Raw genomic sequence first — 21,735 nt, forward strand, 5'->3', positions numbered from 1 at the left:
GTTTAAGAGAGAACGAAGGTTTTAAAATTGTCTGCTTTTCTGTATTGCTTTGTAGTTGTGCTGCTGAAAAAAAATAAGCTGCTTTTCTCATTTATTTTATCAATACAGGATCTTGAGTGCTACTTCTTACAAATTAGCGAAGTTCCATCTAATGAGAAGATAGTTACGTCCTACACGTATCCATGTTTATCTTGCCATGCATGTAAATTAGATTTAAAATCTGCTAAGTCGTTGGTTTTCTGACTGCTTCCATTTATGCTACTAAGGAGGAAGTGAGTGACACTCTGTACCTTTTCCTATTCTTCACCTTCAAATCGTCTTTAAAGTGTTGAAACCAGAGAGATGCTTCTTTAGTTAGTTTTAAAAAGACTCCCTTTTAGAAAATAGACACTTGACTTGTCTTCCACATTGTGGCCAAGAGGACACCCTTATCAAGTATCTGTGTTTTTTTTAAGAAACTATTCATTTGGACAGAAATCCCTTACAGCTCAAGATCTATCACAGCCCCTTTACATTGGTCCAATTCATGTAAAGTCCACAGATTTCAGGTAGTCCACTGTCCATTATCACTGCAAGGCTTTAGAATGTTCCTTCAGAAATGACAATTTATTACATCCTAGTTCTAACCTCTTGCAGTACAACGGGATAATTACAGGTAGTTTTTTGAGCTGGAGACTATGACAGTGAATAGAGACATCTAAGGAAGTAAACGCTAGCCTTTAAGCATGACATGTTGTTGACACAATTGACAACCCTTACACAAAGGCATTAAGAAAGTGTGTTTTTTTAATGTGGTAGTGTGTGAGGTTGTTTTTTTTCTATTTCATTTGAAATGGTATATTTGAATTTAAAAAAAAATAATCAAAAAATTATGTGGCCTGAACATTCAAGTTCACAAATAATTGTATTGATTAAAAAAAAAATTAATTAATTAAACTTTCTCATATAACCTTGAACATTTCAGTCTTTGATGATGAAACCATATACCATCTGTGTTCCATCAAATGCTATTGTATCATAGCAAGACATTTTGTTAAAAAGTGCATTTGTGCTTTATTGACTTGACTTGTCAGAAAAAAAAGTGCAACTATAAAAGGTAAACATCCTTGGAATATAAAATCAAAAGCTTGGAACATGATAAGTGACTTTTATTAAGTTTATTAACTCCTTATGAGTGCTAAAAAAGTAATGTACAAACATTTGTTTAGTTATATATTCAATATAATTATTGAAAGTATGAAATGTAATCAGCCATATGTCAGATGTATTCATTAAGTACATCTATAAGTCTTAGCATCTAATTATAACTGATATTACAAATAGTATATTACAAAGCAAAAAAAATCTTATCAGAAAATTCAGAATTTTATACAGAAAAGTTACATTTTAGATGACATGATAATTAGCACCATAATAGTTACCTTTTAAATAATTTAAAAAAGAAAGTTTTAATTCGTAAATTGCCTTTGTCAGAAGTATAGCAAGATTTCTATCACAGACATTAAAGTATCAACTGTATTAAAAAAAAACATACATAAGGCCACAGCCAAAGAAAACATTAGTTTAGTTTTTTTTTATTTGAATTACAATGTAATCATTGTAAACTTAAACCGTGCACAGAAAAGATCACAATGAACATTTGAAATCTAAATGTGACACTTTTAAGTATAAAAAGAATTATCTCTATAGCAGAAAAGAAACAAAGAGTTGCACAGCAAAATCTCGAAGTCAAATTGACCAAACTTCTAGCATGGTTAACTGGGTGTACAGGGTTTGAACACAAAACTTAAAACAAGGATTGCATTTTTTTCATAGAACACAATCAATAAATAGTTGGCAGCAGAGTTTTAAAATCTTTCACCTCTTTGTGTTTGCCCCAACCATGAAAACATTTGACAAAATGTCTATTTTCTTTGTATTTCATGGCAAGTAAGAGTTTCCTTGGTTTGTCTGGCTGTTTGTTACGCAGATGTTGTATATAAACCTGAACAAAAAATCAATAGTAAACAGTTATTTACTATAATTGTGAATATGTCTAAATTAAAAAACACTTCTTTCTTTAACCAATGATACCTTTAAATGATATGCCTAACAATGTCTAACAATGTGTAAATACCAGACGCTAACACACAATACAATGTATCCTTTCAAAGGTTAATTAAAAAAGGATGTTTTTTGTCAATGTAACACATTGTTAATGCCTGCACATTTTTATTTTCACCATGAGACATTCACTTTGTAATGGTCTATCTATTAATATTCTCAGTCACTTAACAAATTACTTGCATTGAGGGGTAGCTGTCAGTTTCCCTTTTGAACTAAAAAGCCTGTTCAGTACAAGAAGTACAATGTATGGGGTATCCAAAGTCTTAGATCAGTAAACAACCAACCACCTTACATTCATCAAGTACCCTTTTAAGAACTGGGTAGTGTTATAGCACAATTAGGAATTAGTTATTTGTTTCGTAAATAGGGGCAGTTTTGACTTAGAAACGATGATCCAACTGGTAGAAACTAAAATAAGATTTTAAGAAGAATAGCGAAACATAAAGAGACTACACTTGAGGGCTTTAGAGAGAGGGAGCTTTTTATGAACATAGATATTTAAATTGACCACATTCCACGGTTTCCTTTGTTATTATTAACATTTTTATTTGATATTCGCTATCAGCGTTAACTAACTTATTTTGTTGGCCTATCCCCTGTGTTATTGGATTTTGTTATTTGAGTGTTATCTTTGTTTGACTTAGCTGTAAAATACACAGCGGGGATGAGTCTAAAAGTAGACTGGGGAACATTATTTCAATCCTGACACAACCAGGACTCAGTACAATAGGTTCTGAGTTCAGAAGATCTCTACCATTAAAAACTAACAGGATTTTTACACTTACATTAGCCCCAGTCTTTACACCCCTACAATTTATACTAGTCCTCATTTTTCTATTAAAATCCCATTAGATATTAATGAAAATGATCTCGTAATTGCTATATACATTGGTCTCTCCACTCACCTGTGCACTTTTAAAAGCCAGCTTGATTTCCACATCACTTGTTTTTTTACCAACCCAAAGATAAACTTGTTCTCCATTGTCTAACAACATCACATCATCATCTGCAAGGTCATCCTAACAATAAAATTAACATCCACTATTATGATATCTGGGAGACAGAACTCTCTCTATATTTTTTTTTTACTTTGTTCCTCTCTACTTTAAATCCCTATCACACATATACTTACTTGACAAAAGTCTGCACATTTTTCTGATACTGTGAAGTAGCCTTTTTCATTGGAACATCTAAACAAGCGAGCATAATGCATATAAGAGGCATCCTGAAATGAAAAAATGTGGAATTGTTAAAGTTAAAGCACAACAGCAAATGTGTTATCATTTCAACTTAAGGTTATCATTACAAATTACTACTACTAAAAGAACAACAAACAAAATGCATAGCAAGAATTATACCCAGTTCCTCCAAGCCTTACCTGGTCATAAGATTTCTTGCCACCAATACCAACCCAGAAGAAATTCTCTGGCTCTTCTCCTTCATTAATCATTTGAACTGTGAAGCTATCCTAAACAACAGAGAATTTGATGCTTTATCTGGGCTGAGTTGGACTAAAGTCATTGTTAAAATAGGATTTGAGATGAAGATGGATAAAATACTTTGTTTTTATTAAGTCTTTTAAAAAGTTATACAAAATACAAAAGTATTTTTCTCTTACAATATATTCATACTGGTAGACAATGTACTGCCAAACTATTGCCTTTACATTTTTTTTTAAAGTACTAAAACTCCACCTCTCCTATCAGATCTGTCTCTCAACAGAATCCAAGAGGTAACATAATTACTTATGAAATGAGAGACCTAAGAAGAGCTTGAAGAAATCACAAAGAACAATGACATCATGAAGATGAAAGATACCTAACAAATAAATAAATGTATAGCTCAACAAACAAGAAGTCAGTCCTAAGAGCATGCACCAGTCAAGTATTTTGTATTAGAAATGTGAAGATAATTTTGGTCAGCACAAACCTTGTACATCATATAAGCAATCTCTTCAGTAAGTTGAGCCTCTTTGTGGTCAGCCTTCTTACCAACCCAGACGTAGACAATGCCTTTTAGATCATCACTGTCAAAGGGTACCATCAAAATAAAACTGTTTCAAATGAAAAGAAAGACGTTTGCATTGAACCAAGTGTTGATAGTAACACAACTAATGAAGTAAAATGAATTGTTACTAAGTGTTTCAACTTTTGATTTTCTCTTTTTCCAACATTTGTTCTTATGTCATAGATAGCAATATATAATTGAATATTTCATATTTGAATAATGCTTCAAAAGAAAAAAAAGCAGGGGGGTTTTCTATTCTTACATTAGATGTATTCTCTAAATGCAAATCAACCCATCCTTATGGAAACAATCAAATTAAGTCCTAGGGTTGCTTTCAAAAATGAAGTCAATGTATGCACCAACGAAACAGACAAGTGTAACATTTACTTCCATTGATTTGCAACCAATAATATTTTCAAGTAATATGTTTTTTTGTAACTCTAAATGACAGATTGTTTTTAGTGACAAAAGTGAGTTTAAATCTGATTCGCTTACAACACATTTGACTTTTGACTTGGTATAACACAATTCATGTGATTCAATTATCTTATACCCACAGCTGGAATAATTCCAGTGAAATTAAGGATTCAATTTATTTACCAAAAATGAGTATTCAGCCAAACTGCATCCGGTTTCTCCAACTGTAGAAATATAAAACAATTTGTATAATACCCGGTAATAATAATTTGAACATGACTATATATTTTATGATATCAAATAAAAGTATTTTTTAGATACAATCTTTATATATAATTCTCTTCATGGCTCAAGAGTTTGGACACCTAGTAATGGAAAGATCACTCTTCTATTTCTGAAAGTCGGACGGACTAGAGTTACCCCACGTAATTTTAGAGGTGAAAAAAATTGAGGGGGGGGGGGGAGAACAAGTAGAATTCACCCGTCACTAAATAGCAGCGTCGGACTAAACCATTGTGACCAAGAAGTCATGGAAAGAGAACAAGTAATCTACTCCGTATTCACCTGGACTTAAACATTGTGGGGCCCAATGCGAAACAGATTTCGTGGAGCCAAGTTTGGGTAGGTATACGGGTAATAAGTGAAAATTAATAGTTTGTATTAGAAAATAAATTCGTCTTTGCATTTTATTTATTCTTCACTACATACAGAATTACTTTATGAGTTTTGCGTGTAGCGAAGTCATACAGTATATCATAAAAATTCTATTTCCTACATAGATCACGCTCAATAGCAAGAATTATCAAATGTTTCAATCTATCTACGAGAATTGATGACCTAAAAATTCTTCATTAGTTTGAGGTGCAAGAAGCTTCTTTCACTAGATTCCATAACTATGGTTATTGCATAATGCCGTTTTTTTTTATCGCAATAGGCGTTTTCCATATTGAATGACACCCTAAAATGACAATTTTTGTCTACATATTTCAGGAGATTTGTATGAGTTTTCAAAAGATTTTAATAATTTTCGGATATTTTCAGGACTTATTCGTATATTTTGCAATTTCCGGATATTTTCAGGAGCTCATGGTAAATCAGGAGGCCGCGGGAAATCTGTTATAAGTTATAAAATGGTTTAATTTAATAATTTATACACCTAGAATTACCATGGGTTCTATGAAAGTGCGGGGCACACTGCGGTCGCATAAGTTGCAGTGGCCAGCCCTGTAAAAAAACGGCCTATGCTACGTCACCGGTCGACTAGTAGTTAATAAAACAGCTTTTTAAAAAATGTAACAAGACAAAATAGTGTCTTACGTAGGTTACCTGAATACACCTGGTTGCAATGGGGCTGCCATTTGCTCTGAGCTGGAAGAATTCTGTACTTGGCTTAACTTTGGCAGAGTCAGCTGGACGACCTGCTGGTCTTTTACCTAACTTGATAATAAACTTGCGCTTGAAGTGGGAAAGGAATGTTAGATTTTCTTGCTGCTGAAATTGTCTCACAACCTCAAGTTTGTCTCCAAATAAAGCTTGGAATTTTTTCTGAAGACTAAATATTAAAGTTATAAGATAAAGTTCAAATTTTTATTATAAAGATATATTTAGGTAAACAAATTATTATTTTAGACTGATACAACAATAGTTGCTATAGTTATCTCAACACTCCCCCTCCATCTACCATCTAAGGTGCTGTTAATGCCCTGTGACAGACTTCTTTGAATTTACTGCTAGTTAGTCTTTTAATACAAGTTTGCCAAAAAACCTTTTTTTTTAACATTATGGATATCAAATGTTTCTGTTTTAATTTTAAAGAAACTTTCTTGACATGATGCACAAGTTGTTCTGTGATAATTAATCTTTTTAGTGGGCATAATCAACCATTTTTTTTGTTTATATCTTTAAACACTTTTCAAAGAGGGATGAAAAACTTATGCTTGTAGTATCAGTGCTACAATTTTACTGTACTAATGTTTACCTAAATGTAAAAGTAAGCCATCCCATGTTTGAAGCAGTTCTTCCTTGCCAGAAGTACACAATACATTTAAACTCATCTTCAGGTAGGTCCTCGTCATCAAGATCCTCCTCACCTTCAGGTAACTCCACAGGTACCCAGTACCTACATAAGAACACATAGCAGTCTTCTGTGTGGAATATTCCTGAGGAAGCAAAAATATAATTTTCAGAAATATATATATAAATAATATTGCAATGGAACTAAGCTTACCATTGCCAAGAATGAAAGAATAAAGAAGGAAAATCTTATCAAGGCAAACTCATGGCAACTTATCTGCCATTTTCCCTTGATGTATCCCCAAAATGCATAAAAGTTTTAAATGTGTCATAACGTTTACAGCAGAAGTTTTTAATGAAAGCGACATCACAACTCAACTAGTCAAGATGAATAGCTTAGGAAGCATAGACATTACCAAAAGTATAAAAGGGGACAGTAGATGAATTCTGGGATCAGTCACTTAAACAAAATGGTCACAGTAAAAGAATCATTTTATTATTGTGTAAATGTTATTATATTTTAACTGAATCATTGTATTCAGAAAAACTACTGTTCCCATTCATATTGCATATTGGGTTTCAACTAATGACAAGTTCAAGTTATTAGTTCAGCGCTTATGTTGTGCTCACATTGTGACAAAGCCTACTAAAGTTCTTTTTCTTCGTACTCAGATGAGGTTGCGTGTCGATGTGGTATGCAACAGGAGGCCCCTTTACTTTGACTAGCCTGCTTTTTTTTTTGGGTGTGCTTCCATAGCCTTTGATCATCCAAGATCATCTACAAGGCAGCAGTTGTTTAGTTTCGGAGTTCTCTCTCCTAGATGAATTGCTATCCCAAGCTAACGAGCTTCATCTACCTGGGTATAGAATTAGAGAACCCTAAACTCACTTTTTGCAATCATTTGCCTGGATTTTTTAGATGTTTTTAGTGAGTATCCTCACCACTAGAGTACCCCACCTCATCCTCCATGACCGCAAATTAGTTGGTCTGCAGCTGTTAGGCTGGTATTCACAGCTAATCTTTATATCTAAGGGTCCTTCCCCTATCCGCCACCTGAATGTGGTAGCTCCCCCAAGCCCATTGAAGTGACAGTAAGCAAGCAGGCCTATTTTTTATATTTTTTTTTGCAATATGAAGCTCCAGAATAAATTTGTAAATATGTTTAATTGAATTTTAATTCCATTGAAATTTAAGATTTTACAATTATTACCAAGCTCCTCATCAGGAAGACGAACAAACTTTTTGCCTTCAAGAACAAAAGATTCCATGCCGTCTAAATCCTCATTCCAGTCAGCTGCAAGTTGTTCCTGAAAATAAAAAATAAACATGTTTTAATCTTAATACAATATATATATGAGAGAGAGATGTATTGCATGTTGACTATTTTGTTTGAAATATTTTTTTGAAAAAAAGTATTTAAAGGAAAACTATAATGTCTACGAACTGCTTCTTCTTCAGTCATGGCAGGCTGTCTAGGCATGAAGAGTGCAGACAAGTCTGTTTGCATCTTATCCTTCTCCATAATAACCTGTGGAAATATTTTATACTATAGAGAAGAAAAACAACAACTCAATTTAGCTTAAAGAAATTTTATTTCTTCTTAATAACATGATTAAGTATTTTAAAACATAGGGTATGGTTAGGTTATAGTTTGTTTTTTTATCTTTAAAAAGATTCATTTTAATGTAACTTTATCTTAAGTTTCATGTTTTTATCTTAGAAAAAAATTGTTAAAAATCCTTACTTTGAGATCAGCCCCTCGTTTGGCTATAGATTCCACAGAGCGTGTGTAGTCCACAGGTAAAACATCATCCCAGCCAATAAACTTTGTTTTGAAAATCTGTGGCTCAGTCCTTAAAAAACAAATGAAGCCTAATTATACTTGTATAAAAATGAATGTTAGCAAGTCAAAAAATGTAATTATTAAAATACATTGGAAAAAAAATCTGCAAAACAACAAGATTCATATTAAAATTTGAATTAGCTTAAAATAAATATTGAATTAACATAAAAAAAAAATAAAGAATGTTGCAAAATAAATAATAAACAAGTCCTACCCTTCTAAACAACGATAAATTGTAACAAACTCAGGTCTATCAATCATATCATGAAGCTCTTGTGCTAATTTCAAAGCTGCTGCCCGGACTAATCTTGTTGATTTTTTTCCAATCCTGAAAAAAAAAGCATCAAAATTTTAAATTAAACAGTTGACTGTGCTATATGCTTGAAAACATAGACTGTATACAATGAGTCAACCGTTCAAACTCTTTTCATTTAAGCACTAGACTTGTCACTAACATGGAAACAATTATTATTGCACCTTTTTTTTACTGACACATTTTTCAGGACTTGTATTAGGTCTATTTGAAACGAATTGTGTTTAAATGATGATTTAAACTTAGACTTACCAAACAAATACATCGGTGATACAGTCTAAAATATATACACATTTAGTGTCTAGTAGTGTATTCACTAGACGATTCTTTGGAATATGAACTGTTAAATAAAAATAATATTTTTTTTACTGTATAATAAAATTGAGTATAGAGAGCAAAAAAACAAAATTTATGTTGTACAATACAAAATGATAACAAGAATGATATAATTATAAAAAGAGTGTTAAGTCAAGATAGATATGATACAATTATAACAAATTTTCATTCCTAATGGACAAAACTGATTCCTAAATAAAATGAGGTACTAATATCTAAAAAAAAAACTGACCTTGTGGTAGTTCTAGATAACCCTTTCCAAGACCAACTCTATACAGTCTAGGATCACTTACTGGTAACTCTGAGTATGGAGAGCTGCTCTGTAAATTTAATTTAAAATATTTTTAGTGTTAAAAAAACGAAAGCATCACAGTTTATACATCTATATCTTGATTCTCTTACAAAATCTGATTTAAAAAACCTGAGTGACTCAAGAATATTTGGAATTCCCAACTACTAAAAGTAAGATCATTCAATTAAAGAATTATTACTAACTTTTCTGATAAGCAAGCCTGAATTCAATTATGAAATACTGAAATATATCAAACATTTCAGGCTCTTATTAAAGCTATATAGATATCACTCAATTTTATGATTTGTGGCCTGCATATATATAAATAAAATATATTTTAAAAAAACTCACCTTAATTTCAACCCCTTCTAGTGGTGCTCCTAAACTTCTCCAGAAATCAGTTGTCTCTTTACCTTGGGGGAACTGATTGATTTCAGCATTACCTTTTCTTTCATTTTTGTTTACTTTTTCTGCTATCAGTCTAAAAAAAAAATAAGGAGAAATAATAATAATAAAACTTACAAAACAGAATCTTATTTTTAAAAATCCTTGGTTGTGTCTGATAGTCTCACAGCATCATCTATTGTACCTTGACTCCTATGTGGTATTTACTCCTTACTACGAGCTATTAATGTCTTGCATTGTTCAAGCAGATACACACATATTAGGAAATCTAAGGTTATGTTAAGATAGGTTGAATCTTAATGCAATACAATACTATAGTAAGTTACAAACAGTTTTTAAACATTTGTTTAAGAAGAGCTATTACAGCAACAGAAGATGCACTTGATAATATTTTTTGTGTGAAATGATTTTATAAAAGAGTTATCTCTCTTTGCCCAGGACTCAAAAGTCAAATGTTTAAATCCAGAAACATAGTGATTTTCAATATAACTATGGAAACCAACCTAGATTTTGTTCGAGTGACCAGATTTGATTTTGCTCCATTCCATATGAAGATTTTCTGCCCAGCATCCAATAAAAAGACAAACTTTGGATCTAAGACATTCACATCTAGTGGACACTGTAAATAATAAATGAATTAACATTCATGAACAACTTCAGAATTTTTCTCTTTTTCTTCAAAGCACTTAATATTTTTTATTGATATAAAAAAATCATTTTAATCGATACACAGAATTAATTGCTTATTATGAGTGACAAACTAGCAACTACTGATAATTTATATGCTTGTAATAATAACATATTTATAGTTAGCCCATAGGGACCATTCTATCTATTAAGGTGACGTAGATTAAATCATTATTTGTGTTGCCACAACATTAAATAAATTAAAAACACTGTCAGATGTTCTTAACTCACTCTTTCCATATGAACTGATAGAGTTCCTGTTGCTCTGTAAAGTCTAAATTCTGGATCCTACACAGAAAAAATGATTTATATCTTAAATACACTGGTGAGCAAAAAAAAACACTAAAATACTGATAAAGAACATAAAACAGCTGAGACTAATGAATAATCTTGTTGTTGTTCTTGATATAAAGAAACTGTTATTGTACACCTGTGAATTTCAGCATTTTCTACCTAGAGGCAAAATGTAGAAAAATTGCGAGAACCACTAGCCCAGTGCTTTGGCCTTGCACAAATCTACACACTTCAATAGGACTGAATTTATTTTGAACTAGATATAGAGCCAGTTTCTATAGTGTGTTAATGAAGCTAATTTTGTGCTTGATAAGTCTATAGCTAATGAACTAATTTAAAAAAAAACATTAACAAAATGTGTTTTTTTTTGTCAAATAGAAAGTTATTTTTAACCAGTTTTAAAAATGAGATTAAACATTCTTAAAATTTTTGTGTTTTTTGAAACTGCACCTTTCTAAGCAAAAAAAAAATTTAACCAAATTTCATCTACAATTATTTCACAAAATGCCTAGACTTGAGTGAATGAAACAAATTGATAAAATCTAAGCAATGTCACTCACCGCATCTTCAACTGTATAGAAGCCACTAGATGTCCGTCCACCCTCAATCACAGAGATACCATTTTCAAACAAATCTAAAAAGTCTTCATCTTCATCATTCTGCTCTTGTCTAATAGTCCTGCAGTCAGCTCCTAATAAATTACGCAGATTCACAGCATGAATAGCTGAGCAGGCTTTTTTATCTAGCTGAAAGCAATACAAAAATTATAAGAGTTTAATCTATTATTGCTTACCAAGTAGAATACTAGGTAACAGCTAAGCACTTTTCATAATGACCAATTTTTCCCAAATCAATGTTTTCTTTGTTTATTCATCCGCAATAAGTTTTAATAAAGACTAAATAAAATGTATATTAGTGCAAAATTGAACTTTTTTAAAAAAATTGCACTCTTAGGCTCTGAGTTCTGGGTCCAGCCAGCTCTAAAAGGAGCCTAATGTTAGTTGGGGAAAGCAAAAGCGGTTGGTCATAGTGCTGGCCACATTACATTCTCGTTAACCATAAGCCACAGAAACAGATGACCTTAACATCATCAGCCCTATAGATCATGTGGTCTGAAAGGGGACTTTAACTTTCTTTCAGTTTTGGAGAACTTCCTAGGATATGAAAAAAGTGTTTTGTTTTATCATTCCGCTGTAGATGTTCAAATATATTGTTAATGTATTGATGGTTGTTTTGTTTTTTTTTAATTGGTGGAAGGGGAGTGATTAATTACCATGAGTTTAAAGGAAAAAACTATTAAAAGTATATACCGTGGCATCATTTCCAATCCAGTACCATATTTTCCAGCTAAGACTGTTTGAGTCATCTATAAATGTCTTCAAAATAATGTAACAATCAGCTTGATAGAATTTTCCAATTAGTCCTGCAGAGTTAAAAAAATGTGAACGCAAATAAAAACAACAAATATAAATATTTGATCTCATAAAGATTTCATTGCTTTATAGAAAGAAATAAAATACCTTCATCCACTTGGTTAGGTAAAAAGTTTTCAATTTCCCAACAAGATAAACCTGCAGTTAAATAAAAGACATACAATTAGAAACAATCATGCAATTCTATAATTTTTTAGAAACCAATAGCAACATAGGGAAAAACTACAAATTTCATTTTAAAAGTTGTTTAGTATTGGATGATATAGCAACTTCCCTCTTAGGTAAATAAAACTTATTTGAAAAACTAGATTAAAAAAAAAAAAAAAATACAAGAAAAAAAATTTATATACCTGCACAAACTATGTGCTTTGTACTATTTATATTTATTATTATTATTGAGCCCTGAACTCAATGGACTCAACGCTTCTAGTGGTGCCACGTTTCTCCCTCAAAACCTATGGTCTGCGGGCTTTATCAGTGCACGGACCAAGGGTTTGGAACTCACTCCCCATTGATCTCAAACAGAAAACATGCTATACTACTTTCAAGAAGAACATTAAGACCTACCTGTTTATACCTTTTTTATATTAGTTTGTCATTTTAGTTCTTGTGTTTGTGTTTGTTATGTTATTACAGCGCCTTGAGCCTACATTTTGTTTGTTAACAGCGCTTTATAAATAAAATTATTATTATTATTACATTCAAATGTAGCCTATTAGCAGCCTATTTTTTTATTGAAAATGTTATTTAATTTATTAACATTAAAAGCAAGAAAAATCTTCATTTGAATCACAATTTTGTGTCGGTTTAAATAATGATCACTATCTTAACTAAAGTAATCCAATCCCTGATTCTACCTAACTGTGAACTGCATAGTAATGCTTACAAAACAGTACTTTAATTTTTATATCACCTGGGATTTGTCCCACATCCTCATCAAATATTTCACTGTAGTCTAACTGTGGACGGTGTAAATTTTCATCCCAGCGCTTAGGTCTAGGAACAAAAAAAGGTTTTTATTATAAAAATTTGCATAAGAATTTAAAAGTAAACTATTATAGGTTTAAAAACTATCTTGATTAAAACCACTTCAATACACTTCCTTATCTATTGTAATATAGACATGCAAATATGAATGAACATGCAACACCTACTTCAGTGGTTCTTTTTGTTCTTCATCTCTCGAAGCTTTACCTTCTGCTTTGTCTTTGGCCACATCTCTCATACCCTGTACAATATTATGAATATTGTTCATTTAGTAACAATTCATACATATTTCTAAGTTTAACTAAGATTATTACTAAACAAATAAGTTGAAAAGCTTATAACATTTTTCCTTATATTGAAAGGGTGAATAAAATGCTGTTTTTCTTTCTTTCTGTGTGTGTGTGGGAGGGGGGGGGAGGTTGATAACCTAGAATTAGCATATCTACCTTCAAAACCTTTTCACTTTCTTGCCCATCTCGTCTTTTTCTGAGTCTCAGTTTCCTGGCAACAGGATCACTCTTTGGTGCTGTGATTTAAAAGGTATACACATTATGTTTCAATTAGTAAATTAATACTATGCTGATTCTTGAAGCTCTTAATAAGTTAAAAAGAAAGAAACTAATGTGAAAATAAAATGTACATGGAGACTGTCCTGAGGCTGGTACAGGTTGGGCCCCTGCAAGTCGCAGCTGTGTATTAAGAGAGAAATCTATGTTGTAGTACTGCAGTGCAGATTTGGCTTCTTGTGGTTTTGGTGGCATTACAAGATCTGGGTTGTCCCTCACATCTAGAGTCTAAACAAAGAAATGGAAATAACACTGTGATGACATTGTGTTTCAGAATACTACAAAAAATAAAGAAAACCAATATTGAATTAAACAGCTTCGTAGAGCAAACAACTAATACATTGTATATTATGAACTAAACAGCTTCATAAAGCAAATAACTAAAACTTAGACCATTGTATATATGAACTAAATAGCTTCATAAAGCAAAAAAACTAATACTTAAACCATTGTATAGAACTAAACAGCTTCCTAAAGCAAACTAATAGTTAGACCATTGTATAGAACTATTACCTCTAATTCAGGAAGAAGGTGTAAAATATCAGGCAAAGTGATAAGTCTGTTTTCATTAAGTATCAGTTTCTTTAATCTTCCACATCTGTGAGATTCAATTCAAAAAGTTCAATAAAAAATTGTTGGACTTTGTTTTTTTAAGTTCATTTTTAGTGATAAAATATTTGTTCCTTACAGAATAAATGTTAGACAGCCCTACCTTCCAAGTCCTTCTGGTATCATTTCCAAATTATTTTTGGCAGCACTAAAAACTTCTAAATTGTGTAGTTTGCCTATATTGGCTGGGATACCTTCAAAGTCCAACTGATTGCCATTGAGGTAAAGTTTTTTAAGGCTCTGAAGTTTATGCAGTGAGGACTAAAATAAACAGGAATGGTTACATTTAAATATATAAATAGTATTTGATTTCTAATACTGTATTAAGGTCAAGTGAAAAGGCAAAACTAGAACTTACTGGTAGAGCCTTGAGCTTATTTCTAGACAAATTTAAAGTTTCCATCTTAGTCCAAATATCTGAAAATGTTTAGAAACATTTTTTTAACATATTGAGAACATAAAGAAAGAAGAACAGTTGTTTTTTTGTATTGTCTAGCCTTATATATTTTAAAACTATTATCAATATGCCAGTTAAAATGTGGCCTACCAATCATTAGAGATAACTCTGTTATTTCATTGTCACTGAGGTTGAGACGTTTCAGAGATTCCAATTTATACAATGCTTCTGGCACACGAGTCAATGTATTGTAGGACAAGTCAACATCTGTATATGAAATATATATATTAACTTTTATTTAATACCAAAAAAGGATATGTAAAGTTGCCTTACAACAAGAGTTTACTAAATTTAGGACTTAGGTCAATGAGACATCTTGACATAGATTTTAACAGCATAGATGTCTTTTATTATTTATATACAAAACAAAAACAGAACGAAAAAAGCCAAGCAAAGTCAGGTAAAACATAGCTATTACCCTTATTAAATGTTGGTCACTATAAAGGTCTTTGAATATCTAAGCTGGGAGATTCAGAATTCAAACTTGGCTACACATTACATCTACTTTCATCATGAGAAACATTATTGTAATTAATTCATTTGACACTAGTCCTATGTTTAAGACTTACCTTGCAAGTTAGTCAGAGTATCAAGTCCAGTTGGGAAATTATTAAGTGTCCTCTGAGTGTTCTTCATTTTTAGTGTCTGTAAAGCTGTCAAAACTGGAAGCTGTCTGTACAAATCAACAAATAGATGCACCATAAGAAATAACTAGTCAGTAAGTATTTAAACATCTTTACTAACTCTCTTAAAAAAAAAGAAGGTTTAATGCCTATACATCTGTTACAAATGAAAGAAGGTAAAAAGAGATTACCTGAGTTGAGCATGGATCAAAGGGTTGTTGTCTAGTATCAAAGTCTGTAAACTCGTCAATCTTCTCATTTGAGGGGGGAGGGTTTCTTATTTTTTTGTATAGATTTTAAAAAAAACATGATTTATTGACTCAGAATATTATTTGTTATATTGTTTCTTGTTTTGATACATTTTCTATGCTAAAACATACATTTTTTTCACATAAACAAACTTTTGGTTTTTTTTTTTTGCAAAATGATTGGCAAGAAAAAAAAAAAAAGATGAGTCTGGAAATGATAACTAATAATTTTAAAAAAGCTATGTTCCCCTTTCAGTCCATGTGGACTATAGGGCAGATGATGTAATGAGGATGAGGGTGTTATGTGGCCATCACAACAGCCAGACTAATAGTACAAGAATAGCTTTCAAAGATTATACTTGTAACATTGTTTACTAGATATCTTTACTTAACTTGTTCAACATAAGAAGAGTAGTGGTTAACAAAAACATGTAAGCACATTGATATTTTATTTGTTTGTTTTTTTTATATATATATATATATATAAAGCATTTTTTAAAGTATGTTCTGTAACTATATTATAAAAAAAAACATTCTGTAAACTATTCCATTTTAAAATATAGTCTAACAGTTACATCATGGAATATATACCATTATAGCTTTTTAGAGTATTGTAATAAGAAATAAATATGAAAAGTACTTAAAATATTACAACTTACCTAAATTATTATTGCTTAAATCCACAAAAACAAGATCAGTCAGGTTTATAAATAACTGATTTGGAATCATTTCTATTCTGTTTTAAAAAAAAAAAGCTATAATTAATTTTTTTGTAAACTAAATATTATGTTAAAAAGTTCTTTGTAAATTAGTTGTGTGTAAACTAATGTATTGTTAACAAGTTGTATGTAGCATAAACATTATACTAATGTATGTTTACTCACTGATTATGACTTAAGTTGAGAACTAAAACAGATTTGCTGTTTTCCAGCTCTGGAGGGACTTGACTCAATTTATTGTGACTTAAATCCTATCAATGTAAAAACATTAAATTTTAGTATAGAAGCATAAAATAATGATACCTATATAATCAGGATTTAAGTTTTTGGTAACCGATATTCTTCTTATATTAACTATTATTATCAAAACTTTCATATTTTTTGTCAAAAAGACTAAAATAAGGCTTCATAAATTCCTACATATTTTGTGAAACTCACCACAATGGAAAGGTCATTCCCAGTAAATATTTTGCTTGGCACTCCAGAATCTGTTAACTGGTTAAACCTGAAATTGATGCTGTGTAAAGCTGGAAGCAAAGGTAACTCTTTACCAAGTGACTGGATATCATTATGTACCATAACAAGATCCTCCTGGAATTGTTTTATTTTTTAATTAGTATGTTTCAAAACAACCTTAAGTCAATAGTGCATAAAAATAAAAGATTAAAAAAAGAAACAATTATTTTTATCAATTACCAATTTGTTAAGAAATCCTATTTCTTTTGGAATTTCAGCAAGTTTTGTGTGACTCAGCCGTAGCCATCGAAGCCCTGTCATATCTTGTACATGGTCAGGAAAATTTCTCTGCAATATAAAACCTTTTTTTTTTTATTTTGTTTTTTTTTTTAGTCTAAGATTTAACTAATTAAAATGAAGAAAAGTTAGTTTTTGTATCTGAAACTATTTTTAAAACAAGTTATTTTTTTAATTTAATAGCTTAACAGCACCCAATATCGTCAAAGAAAATGTATTTTTTTATTTCTTTTTTAAACATAGGGGGGTTTTGGAGCCTGTGTGTTGATCAGGCCTCTTGATAAAGTATGCAGCATTCTCACTGGTCCATATTTTTAGCTTTTGGAATATGTGTTGTCTCATTCTGCTGTGTCCAGTTCTGAGGCCAAATATTATAAGTTGATCATGTCAAGACAGCTTGTAAAAGACATCTTTTTTCTTGAACTTTGGGTTAGAGCTGGTCCATTTCTCATTTATTATATATATATTATATATTTTTTTCATTTCTTCCGGGTAGAGAGGGATTTTGGATTGTTTAGTCAATCTCACATCTTTGGCTTTTTCATTGCCTCTATTTCAGTGTGCCCTGGGATCCATTGGAGGACTGTTATCTTACTGTTGTTGAAGTTTACAAGAGCTGTCCTGAGTTTTTCAGGCCTTGCAAGACTACCCTGGTCTCAGTCAGGAAGACAATCTGGCTGCTATGCCTGCTGGTGCAAGACTACCCTGGCCTCAGTCAGGAAGACAATCTGGCTGCTATGCCTGCTGGTGCAAGACTACCCTGGTCTCAGTCAGGAAGACAATCTGGCTGCTATGCATGCTGGTGCAAGACTACCCTGGTCTCAGTCAGGAAGACAATCTGGCTGCTATGCATGCTGGTGCAAGACTACCCTGGTCTCAGTCAGGAAGACAATCTGGCTGCTATGCATGCTGTGTGGTTTATCAGCATAATAGTTGCTATCTCTAGTGCTCCTCTTTCAGCACTATGGCTACCTGAAAGCTCACCAGTAGCAATAGACTTTTCTAGTCTTAATGTATTTCTATAATGTATCATCCTATCTCCCACTCCTAATAGCTCTAATATCCACTTCTAAATAAAAGCAAAGTAACAGGATATACATAGAAACAATTTTTCTTTTAATTGTGGAGTAAGATAATAAGTAGAATTTAAAGATTCTTATCTATCCATCCCAGTAACACTACACACCAAGGAGGGCCCTGACCTGCTTCAACACATCTATCCATCTATCCCACCTTGCCACCAATTGGAGTTCATCTCATCCATCCATCCCAGTCGCACTACAGCATCAATATTAATGGGAAAAATTACTCTGTTCATAACATTGTGTTTCAACTAAAATTAAAGTTATCACTTAATCACGTGTTCCAGTATTTTTCTGTATGAACCTACATCATATACATTTCTCACATAGAATTGTAGCCAGGACTTTTTGGAATGTATACTGCTCTCACAAGAGGCATCTGTAACAAGATGAACTCTAACTTTTTTTTGAAGAAGAAGAAAAAAATTTAATTGTCTCCTCAAATGCAATTCCACATGACTTTCTCATGTCAGAACAGACTAATTTTTCTTGACTACTGAGCATTTATCTTTTGATGACTTTTGCATGACAAAAATAGACATGATACAATATAAGTCATGATCTTACGACAATCATGTTCATTTCATACATACGTAAGCTTTAAGTAATTCAAATGTCTCTAGTATTTTAGTACTGGCTAGAACTGCCTCCTTTAATTTTTTCTATTTGACCTGTGCCTTTTATTCTTTTTTTATTTCCTTCTCAGTTTAATAGTGCACTCTAAACATCAATAGAAGGCATTTCTACAACTCAGAATACAAAATGCTTGATGCAAGAAGAGCTCACAAAGCTAAGGGGGAGTGCGAACATAATTTTTCTTACACCTTTACACTTTCAAGATAACATGTTAACCCTAGATTATATTTAATCAATGTGTCCCATAACATTTAATCTGTGACTTTAGAGATCTTTAACTTTGTGTGTGCTGTACAAATAATTTTGCTTTTACAAGTATTATAATCTAGATTACCTTTATATGTGACAAAACATTATAACATGCTGTTCTGAGGCAGAACCAAAAGTCATATGAATGCACTGTGTTGACTTTTTAATATAAATGCAAATAACCTATATATGCATGTAAACAGTGACTTAAAATAATCAATATCTGCGTCTTGTGCTAATTTTCTCAATTAGCTGCCAAAAATTTGTTTTACATTCAGGTGAATGAGTCCCTCCTTTCAGTACTAGTGTGCAAGACAGTAATGTCTTAAATACAAAACATTATTTATATCAATTCTGTCTGCCTGTCTACATTCTAAGCTTCAGAAATTAAGTTTCTTTGGATCTACAATGCAATATTATTCTCCTATAAAAAGCACCTGTAGGTCAAATTAAGGTTCATTTCTTGTAAAAGACGTCAAGGAAATGATGGTAGATCACTCGGAAGAAATGTAACTGTCCAAATGTAAAATTAAAATGTAAAATATTTTGGAAAGCATTCCTCAAGCTCTATCTAAGTAGGTTCCATTGCATTGTGATCATTTTAATTTTTTTGATAAAGTTATAAGTACCTAATAGAAGATTCATATCTAGAATCTAGATCTAACTTCTAAAGACGACTTAGTCTATCTAGGGAATCTAAATCTATAGAATACTATAGATCTAGATCTATAGTATTCTATAGTCAAATAGTTTCCTTGCTGGACTGGTGCCACTCCAATGCACTGTCCACACTGAGACTCTGTACTCTGTGAGAGTCTTTTTCTCTGACTCAGTTACAGTCACTGACTGATTCCGGTGGCAGTGATGACTAGATATAGAATAGATCTAGAGTATTCTAGAATCTAGATCTAACTTCTAAAGACGACTTAGTCTATCTAGGGAATCTAAATCTATAGAATACTATAGATCTAGATCTATAGTATTCTATAGTCAAATAGTTTCCTTGCTGGACTGGTGCCACTCCAATGCACTGTCCACACTGAGACTCTGTACTCTGTGAGAGTCTTTTTCTCTGACTCAGTTACAGTCACTGACTGATTCCGGTGGCAGTGATGACTAGATATAGAATAGATCTAGAGTATTCTAGAGTCTAGATCTATTCTAGACTGACTAGATTCTAGATTTAGATATTTCTAGATTTAAAAAAAAATGATTCAGTTAGGATTATTTAAATTATTTTTTTTTTATTTTAAATTATTATTAATTTATTGTTAATAAGTTTATAATTTATTATAGAAGTCTAGACTCTACTAGTGATAGTAGTGTGACAAAGTGTCTCTAGCTAGAGCGTAGAGCTAGAGTCAGACTAGAGTGTCACTAGAGATTATAATAATTATAGTTATAGTCTAGTTTTTATTTTTATAGACTCTACACTATTTTATGACTACAGTACTCTACACTGTAGAGTCTACATTCTACACTACAGTGTACAGTGACTTACAGTCTACTCAAGTTTTAGTCTACTCTACTCTAGACTAAATAAAAGACTAAATCATTATGATGTCTAAAATAGTAATATTTAATATAGATCTAGATCTATTAATCTATACTATATATAATTTATATATCATTATATATATAATTATAGCAGTTACTTTATTAACAGAGCCTAATTATTCCCTGATAAAAAATAAATTAAAATAAATTCTAGAGTAGACTAGTGTGACTACAATTTATTATCTTATAACTTACTACAGTAAGCAGTTAAGACAGTAGTACAAGTTGAAGTGACGTACAACTAGTCAACTACTGTTAGTGTTAACTACACTAACGTAACACTACTACTGGAGTACTAGTAGTACTACAGTCAGTCAGTACAGTTACAGTGTGAGTGTACTACAGACTAGTGTCACAAGATCTAGATCAAATATGATTAAAGGAACCTGATAGGCAGAATTGACAATAACTAAACATATTAAAAAATTAGAAATAACTAACCGAAAAATCATTGTGTGTTAGGTCTATGCCCCTCACAAAAGGTAAAACTCCAGTAGTCGCCATTTTGAGCAGATTTTTGGATTAACAAACAGTTATCGTTCCTAGGTCTACTAAAATATATTTATGCCCTCAATCTACATTATTATTATTTATTTTTATTTCGCTCGGGGCCTCGTCTAATTAGGCAGAAATGCCTCTGATTCTTTAGACTAATTAAGAATACGTTGTGTCTATGCAGGACATATTGAGACATCATGTCTCATGTATTTATATTTGTTTTAAGATAAGATATACAGAAGGTACCGCACCAGATGGAGAGAGACAGCTGTGATCGAGAAAGCTATATGGACACTCAATGGACAGTGAAAGAACATGAGTCTCAGCTCAGGAAGAAAAACGTACAATCCGAGAAATGGCCAGCTCCTCTACCACCGAAGCAAAAGCCACCTTAACCTGCGCTATTTGTGGACGGAAGTGTCTCTCCAAAATAGGGCTCCACAACCACACGAGGAAGTATGCTGTGAGATTAACCATAGTCGTTATACGACTGAAGGAGGCCAATACTAGACTATACAGAAGGTAAAACACATGTCACATAGACAATGTCTATGGTAAAACATTACAGAGATGGAAGATAACTATAACAGAAACGATAAAATAA

General features: G+C 31.9%; 1 protein-coding gene across 1 annotated transcript; it reads right to left on the reverse strand.

Annotated features, from left to right (window-relative positions):
* Positions 1-1,142: 1,142 nt before the first annotated feature.
* Positions 1,143-21,191, reverse strand: LOC106071125 (protein flightless-1 homolog). Its single transcript, XM_013231198.2, has 35 exons — positions 21,075-21,191; positions 17,053-17,160; positions 16,795-16,947; positions 16,522-16,607; positions 16,297-16,373; positions 15,581-15,665; positions 15,336-15,439; positions 14,857-14,973; positions 14,668-14,726; positions 14,413-14,570; positions 14,214-14,298; positions 13,775-13,928; positions 13,581-13,660; positions 13,302-13,375; positions 13,061-13,143; positions 12,235-12,285; positions 12,025-12,137; positions 11,275-11,460; positions 10,652-10,708; positions 10,237-10,352; positions 9,680-9,809; positions 9,269-9,356; positions 8,953-9,040; positions 8,602-8,715; positions 8,289-8,397; positions 7,989-8,072; positions 7,755-7,851; positions 6,509-6,689; positions 5,857-6,082; positions 4,714-4,754; positions 4,036-4,159; positions 3,485-3,574; positions 3,239-3,331; positions 3,012-3,125; positions 1,143-1,984 (listed from the first exon to the last, which is right to left on the reverse strand). The coding sequence occupies exons 1-35, from the start codon at positions 21,135-21,137 to the stop codon at positions 1,823-1,825; spliced, it is 3,750 nt and encodes a 1,249-aa protein (XP_013086652.2). The 5' UTR covers positions 21,138-21,191; the 3' UTR covers positions 1,143-1,822.
* Between the last annotated feature and the right edge of the window lie 544 nt (positions 21,192-21,735).

Source organism: Biomphalaria glabrata, chromosome 2 (genome assembly GCF_947242115.1).
Source record: "Biomphalaria glabrata chromosome 2, xgBioGlab47.1, whole genome shotgun sequence".
Lineage (NCBI taxonomy): Eukaryota > Metazoa > Mollusca > Gastropoda > Planorbidae > Biomphalaria > Biomphalaria glabrata.

What these genes read in the sequence shown, in the direction of transcription:
- LOC106071125 (XM_013231198.2), bottom strand. Translation starts at nt 21,137, where the DNA reads ATGGCGACTACTGGAGTTTTACCTTTTGTGAGGGGCATAGACCTAACA. An exon ending in AGAGTTATCTCTAATGATTG is followed by an intron (nt 14,727 to 14,856) that starts GTAGGCCACATT and finishes AAACATTTTCAG; the next exon opens with ATATTTGGACTAAGATGGAA. An exon ending in ATACCAGAAGGACTTGGAAG is followed by an intron (nt 14,299 to 14,412) that starts GTAGGGCTGTCT and finishes TGAATCTCACAG; the next exon opens with ATGTGGAAGATTAAAGAAAC.